This window comes from Ceratosolen solmsi, unplaced genomic scaffold, assembly GCF_000503995.2.
Source record: "Ceratosolen solmsi marchali unplaced genomic scaffold, CerSol_1.0 scaffold148, whole genome shotgun sequence".
Lineage (NCBI taxonomy): Eukaryota > Metazoa > Arthropoda > Insecta > Hymenoptera > Agaonidae > Ceratosolen > Ceratosolen solmsi.
Genome location: NW_011948446.1, coordinates 840,289 through 847,400, shown reverse-complemented (window position 1 = coordinate 847,400; position 7,112 = coordinate 840,289). Strand labels below are relative to the sequence as shown.

Sequence of the window (7,112 nt, the reverse complement as noted above, 5' to 3'; positions counted from 1 at the left end):
CTGTCAGTTTCAATTTTGCAATTATTCAAAGCAAATTTATCGCTTCGCGTATGCGACAAACTTGTTGAAAAATCAAACGATAATTCAGTTAATCTAGAAGTATTATTAAGTTCTTGATAATGATTAGAGATGTATTCATCGTATAACGCTTGAGATACTGGCAAGCCATCAGTTCGAAAAACTGGATAGTAAGGATCGGTTATCGTATTATAAAAACGTCGCTGCTTACATTTCTTGGGTGATTCCACTTCGTTATTCACACAGAGATTATGATTAAGTTTTGGCAATCCTAAGCCATAAGTCTTAAATATTATTTTATTGGAATGTTTTTTTAATGATTCTTCAATATTAGTGAGACTTGAGCTCATTGTATTTATATTTTTGTTGACGATTTTTTCCTTTGGTATTGCATTTTTTAATTTATTTAAACGCTTGCATCGTAGAGCCTCTTTCACAACATCTGGAATATCATCCATATTTTGTTCTTTATTATTGTTGTTTATTCCATTACTTTTGCTTTTCTGCTTTTCGTTATCTACAGGCAACGTATCACTTTCCTCAGATGTTGCACATATTGAAACAGCAAAATCGTGCAGCACACGATTTACATCTTTCAAAGGTGTTGAACAAACGCTTGGCGTTAAAGGATGTTGACACTTCTGTCGCTCAGGCCTATTGGTAGTCTCTTCTTTACGTTTTACTAGAGAATTATATGTTGAAGGATAAATGGTTGGAATACTATGATCCATATTATAATAAGTTGTATCCAATTCAGCCTCCTCAGGTACGGTAAAGATACGAGATGTATCACGTTTCATAATAGAAATAGGTTGATCCTTTATACTTCCTTTCGATAAACTCTTCAAGTAGAAAGTCAATATAAAATATTTCTTAATATTTACTTATAAATAAATATATAAAGAATTTCTTACACTAATAACTTATTATATTTATTGCAAAATCCAATTAATTATATCATTTTTTAGCAAAATTTCACAACGTACTTTTTAATCTATAATGCATTAGTTTAAATTATAATAAAAATGAATTAGAAACCAATTAATTCGGAATTTTATCAAGTTTCTTCCTGATTTTACTTTTCTTTTTATAATTCATTTTTTTATTAATGATTTACAATAAACAATCGAACGAATTTTAAATATGAAACCAATACACTTTATTAAATAAAACTCGAAGTAGGTTTACAAAATGTTTTCGGGAAAATAAATATTATTTATTTATTTTATTTAAATATGCACTATATAAATAACATTAAATTTATCTAATAAAAAAAAAAAATTCTAATTAAAATTTTGCATTTATATTTTAAATATCAAATGTTTATATCTATAAATTATATATTCTATGTTGTAATTATATATGCTGTTACTTATTAATGAATAATGACAGTATTTACTTAAAAAATATAAAGATATAAAAATAATAAAGATTTTTATCTAATAAATATAAAATGTTCTTATTAATCAAATGCTGCTTCAAAAATATAAATACTTTAAATTTAGTCTTGGATAAATTTTCACCAAATGTTTTAGAGATTTGGTCATTTTTTATTATTTTGTCATATATGCAGGTAACTTATTCATTAATGTATTTATATTGAAACTTTATATTTTATCTATGGTACCAATATAAAATAGATTTTCTCCTTTGTCTACTATGTATACTATAATAAGTAATTCTAAGCATAAAATATATTATTAAAGGAGTATTTTTTAATTGCATAACTGATGGAAATATTAAGAAATTTGAATATAATTTAATTCTAATTTTTCTGTAGTCCTTAATTAATAATGTATACAATAAATTTAAAGATATTTTTTCTTGATTTATTATATTTTGTCTTAGTTTTACAGAAATTATTACCTTTTTATAGACAGATTGTTTTAAAGATGAATCTAAATATGAACTATAACCACGCTCCATATTTGCTTCTTGAATCAATTTGAAAAATTGTCTTTGTTCAACAAAAATATGAAACAGTTGTACACCTACAGGTAAGTGAAAATTTGTCATTATTTTATCAGCAGGCGCCTAAAATTTAAATAATTATTAAAAAAAATAAAATAATTTGTATTTATTTTAGTTTCAAAACAATATAAACCTTTATTCTGTAAGGATCGGTAATAACTAGTAGTTTAGTCATATCAGCACTTAATTGTGATGCAACTACTCTAGAATTTAATAATCATATTGAACAAAATTAATTATAAAATTCTATAAAACTAATGGTTTCTATAAATACGTACTTATTATTGTAAAAAAGAGCTCCACCTACAATACCATTTGTTTCTTGACAATATTGAAGAACTTGCATTGCTTCTAAAAAAACATTACTAGCGCTCTAAATGAAATTATAAATTGATTTTGAATAAATAATTAAATTAATATGTATGTAATCAATGTACTAAGATAGCAGTAAAAAAAATAATTATACCCGTGGAAGTTTTAAAACTGGAAGATTGGAAAATAAACTAGCATTGTATTGTAATATTGGCAAATATGTTTCAAATATTTGATATAGTTTCTCAGTAAATTTATTTCTATCATTATTAAGAGATATTAAGATTTTTTCAAAATCACAATGAAAAAATTTAAGTAATGATTCCAAAATATCAGCACGTCGTTCTAAAATCCAATCTTGTATATTTCTATCTGTGCCTATTGCCTACAAATATAAATTAAATAAAAGCTAGTAGTTTTATAAAATTATTACATGCAATTAATAATAGTAATAACTGTATACAATTAATAATAATAAATAATGCAACTAATTCTTTTGTTTTAACAAAACTTTTAAATTATTTATATTAGTTTTTTCATGTTTATCTTTAAAAAGAAATTGAATAAAATTTTAAATTAGAAACAATTCATTTATATATTTCATTAAAACAAGAAATATATAATATTTCTGCTTTTCTTCTATATTTATTTGATTAAATAGCTGTTATTATCGATACTCACAAGTATGTAAGAACCAAATTTTTTCAAAACAAATTTCCCTCCTTGCAAAGAAATTATAGAAGGTGATGAAAATGACGTAGATAAAAATTGATTTACTCCCATCAATTGTCCAGCTAAAGCTAATCTTTGAGTTGGTGAAACCCATGCTGGATGGAAATACATAACAGCATCAGCAGGATCATCTTCCTCTTTATAGCACATTGCAGTGTCATAAACGAAAACTATCATCATTTCTCTGAAAATACAATCTTTAATCACTATTTTGATAAGAAATTATAAATATATACATATACGGATATATAATCAATTTAGCAAAATTGATTATTTATTTAAAACTTCAAGTTTTAAAGTTATTATTTAAATATAAATATTATGTTAAATTGAAATATATGTAAGATTTAAAAAAATTATTTACATTTATAATACAATAGTTTATATTTACATTTAGTACAACACTATTAAAATGCTTAAATAATTCCAAATATATCATGCTTATTAAAATTTTATCGTTAATTTTATTATCTTTATTTACCTATTTATCTTATTTATGAAATTTATTAAAATTATTTAAATTTATATATAGAAAAAATTTAGAATATTATAATTTATTAAATTTAAAAATAACTCCAATTAATTACTATTTAAATTTCAATAAACTTAATATTTACTTAAAATAATTTAAAGATTACACATTCTAATGTATTAATTCAAACATATTATCTTTTATATATTATTTCACATTAAAATATTATCTTTTGTAAAAGAGATTATATTATAAGGAATTTATAAAATATTCATTTAATTGTGCTATGAATTGTAAATTTTAAATTATATTTATTAATGTTATTTATTTAAAGAACTACTATCCTTATTTTATATCAGACATACATAAATAATTAAATTTAAAATACTTTAAATAATGTCGCCCTTGTTGACTTCAAAGGTATGAATTTTACTTGTTGTGCAACAAAGAATACCAATAATCTTATTACCATACATCATGCATTTGATTACTTAATACAATTTTTGTCGTACTTTGCCATGATGATGTAGGCCAAGCAATTGTCTATTTATGTTGAATCTGTCAAAATTGATGCTTTCCAATTTTTGAATTACTGCTGCAATATGGACTTTGAAATACAGAAATATGTTATAGCTGCGGCGTGCAACCTGTCTTGAAAACCGTTGCTCCTTTCAACGATTTTCAAGAATGTGCGCTTTAATAAATGTACGGTTCCTCCGTTATATAATGAACATTGCCTTCATAATATCGCCATCCAACAAGTAGTATTCGTCTGCTTCGTCCTCATACCGGGTGTATTGATTCGCTCATTTATGTTTTTCACAGTCCAACCTAAAAACGCACGCGTGTAGGTGCGTATGTGTGAGAAGTTGGCGAGTTCTGACACTTGATTGGCGCATTTTAATGCTGTTCACCGTGTCCTTCTTCTCGAGGCTCGGACCTCATTCACCAGCTTCGCTACCCAACTTTCTTGCTGGTGCGTCGAGAATGCATACATTTATATAAATCACGGACACGTTATTTCTTAACTCACATAATCATCCAATAAATCTACCTTGTGTATCAAGGAACGTATGCTTAAACATATCCCGCAGTGAGAAACAATCGAAGTGAAAACATAGAGACTGGAGTTTTGATGCAGTCTGCGGGCAAAGACACGTGGTTGTTAACAATCATCAGCAAATTTTCCCATTAAATTATAAAATAACATCATTAGCGCCGTGTCCATTTATTTTGTATATAAATAGAATGGCACAAATGTTTTTCGGACGAATATTCTAGTATTTAAAAAAATATCCTTATACATTCTCAAGCAGATATATCCTTAATTTTTTAATTAGATATGAAAGTATTTTTATTATGTATAAGACTTAAATTGTATGGTAATTAAATTATACTTTGGTTAATTATACTGGCTCTGTGTATAAATAAATACTCTTATGTAATTGATTTATATTCTGAGCATTATATAAAATTATAGAAAAATTACAAATGGATTAGTATTACGTGGTTAATTGGAAGTTTCAATGCAGAAAATTAAATTTGTAATTTGACATGGGTTACGTATTTCGTGCGCATAATAGCAGCACGCACATTTAAATGGACTCTTTATATTAAAATGCAATTGTATTATTTTACTAATTAATAAAATGCCTCGATGAAGATTTTTAGAAAATTTTTATGCAAATGTAAAATCATTGTTTTCAAGTAGATTTTATAAGTGATTTGTAATAAACAAAAAGATAGGTAAGTTTTATTGGGTTTCAATAAACATAACCCTATTTTACAAAAAATATCTTTTAAATAATGTTAATATTATGTATTAATTGAATTTTTCTTCAAACGATATATCTTTTTAATAATCTATTTAATCCTTTATATCTTAAAAAATAAATCAACTAATGTATAATTTATATTTCATAGTTAAGTTAGAACTATCTTTATTTGAATAAAATTTTACCTATATCTATTTTACCTGTCTGGTGCCATTGGAGTCTGATATCTTCTTTCAGTAATGGATCACACAAAATACATGAAAAGTATTGATGATAAATGCAATGAACTCAAGAGTCAGTATGAGAAGTGTTTTAATGCATGGTTTTCTAACAAATTCCTGAAAGGTGTTAAGAATGACTCCATGTGCACCTCCCTATACAATGTGTACCAGCAGTGTCTCAAGGTAAATATTCTTTTTAATATAGGATTTTTATAAAACTAAAAGCTTTTACATTATGGATGCATGTAGAGAATTGAAGCAAATATATGACAATTGCTTCAATAATTGGTTTGTGGAAAAATTTCTCAAAGGTGATAATAACGATGTTCAGTGTGCAACTTTACTTAAAGTGTATAAAGATTGTGTTGAGGTAAGCTTTAAAATATCAAAGGTCTTTTCAATAGTTAATTTTTATAAGGATAAGCATCATATAAAATATCAATAATTTTTTATATTTATAATTATATTACATTATTAATACATAAAACTTATTATGTATATAATATAGGATTTGATTATAGATGTATATAAATAATAGTAAATATTTATGTTGATAAATCAATTTTTTGTCTAATTTCAGAAAGCAATGAAAGAACATCAAATTGACTTACACGATGTTGAAATCAATCATCTAGAAACTAATAAAGAAAAAATTCCTCCAAGTTGATGCCAACAAATATACTTATGTAAATTGGTATCAAATACGTAATAAGACATATTCAGTGTTTATAAAAGTTGAATATTATTTATACCTCATCGAAATTATAATCTTAATAAAACTAAATTATTTCCTTCATTTTCTGATTATCTACCATTTACTGTTATTCTTATTTTATAATTGCATATTTAAACATTGTATTTATAGACAAATTTACATTCAGAATATTACATTATTTATATTCATGTTTTGTCAAACTTATTCTAAAATTAAATTTATAACTTTTTTAGATGTTCCGTTTTAATTCTTATAAATTATCGTAAAAGTAGTTCTATATATAAAGCCAATAATATATATTATGTTATTACCAATACCAGTGTTATATATTATTATAGTTTTTACTTAGTCATAAATTCTTTGTAAAAAAAACTATTTTTAAACCATTTCTGGTAATACTATTATGCAATATTAAATCAAAATAAAATTAAGTTAATATTTTAAATATTTTAATCATTGAATCCTGCTATTAAAAGAATTTTAACATCTCATTTATTTTAAACATTGAAAAATAGTATTTTATTTACTTTTAATAAGATTTAATATTACTAAAGATATATTTTTAAATTTGTGTATGCAAATATAAATGTTATTTTATTTTTCTTTGTTAATATATTTGATTAAAATGTGTTATTAATCTATCAATTATACAGAAGTAAATAATTATCTAAATGTATTATATGAAATAGCTCAATTAATTAATTAATTTGATATTATAAAATCATATGTTAAATATAATTCTGAAGTTATTAGTAAAATTCTATTATTTATAAATACTTATTTCATTGAATGAACTATAGATCTTTATGTTATGGTTTAGTAAGGTTATTAAAAATTTAAACAATTTAAACAACTTTGGAGGGAAAATAAAACTTTATATATTATATTCCTTTTAT

General features: G+C 23.8%; 2 protein-coding genes across 4 annotated transcripts in view; one reads left to right on the top strand and one right to left on the bottom strand.

Moving 5' to 3' along the window:
• The window catches only part of HPS4 (Hermansky-Pudlak syndrome 4 protein), a 6,648-nt gene extending 2,230 nt beyond the window's left edge, over positions 1 to 4,418 (bottom strand). The window contains exons 1-7 of the mRNA XM_011504527.1: positions 4,018 to 4,418; positions 2,983 to 3,217; positions 2,456 to 2,686; positions 2,268 to 2,362; positions 2,123 to 2,192; positions 1,885 to 2,052; positions 3 to 860 (exon numbers count right to left, since the gene is read on the bottom strand). Coding sequence (XP_011502829.1) covers positions 3 to 860; positions 1,885 to 2,052; positions 2,123 to 2,192; positions 2,268 to 2,362; positions 2,456 to 2,686; positions 2,983 to 3,217; positions 4,018 to 4,025 — 1,665 coding nt within the window. The 5' untranslated portion in view covers positions 4,026 to 4,418. The remainder of the gene's footprint in view (positions 1 to 2; positions 861 to 1,884; positions 2,053 to 2,122; positions 2,193 to 2,267; positions 2,363 to 2,455; positions 2,687 to 2,982; positions 3,218 to 4,017) is intronic.
• A 551-nt stretch (positions 4,419 to 4,969) lies between these two features.
• On the top strand, positions 4,970 to 6,297 carry LOC105366183 (TP53-regulated inhibitor of apoptosis 1). Of its 3 annotated transcripts, none has more exons than XM_011504526.1 (3): positions 4,970 to 5,251; positions 5,707 to 5,871; positions 6,082 to 6,297. In XM_011504526.1, the coding sequence occupies exons 2-3, from the start codon at positions 5,737 to 5,739 to the stop codon at positions 6,166 to 6,168; spliced, it is 222 nt and encodes a 73-aa protein (XP_011502828.1). In that variant the 5' UTR covers positions 4,970 to 5,251; positions 5,707 to 5,736; the 3' UTR covers positions 6,169 to 6,297. The 3 variants fall into 3 exon arrangements, with proteins under 3 accessions (XP_011502828.1, XP_011502827.1, XP_011502826.1); XM_011504525.1 differs by lacking the exon at positions 5,707 to 5,871 and adding an exon at positions 5,518 to 5,684 and having other exon boundaries at positions 4,981 to 5,251; XM_011504524.1 differs by lacking the exon at positions 4,970 to 5,251 and adding an exon at positions 5,556 to 5,684 and having other exon boundaries at positions 5,751 to 5,871.
• Positions 6,298 to 7,112: the final 815 nt, after the last annotated feature.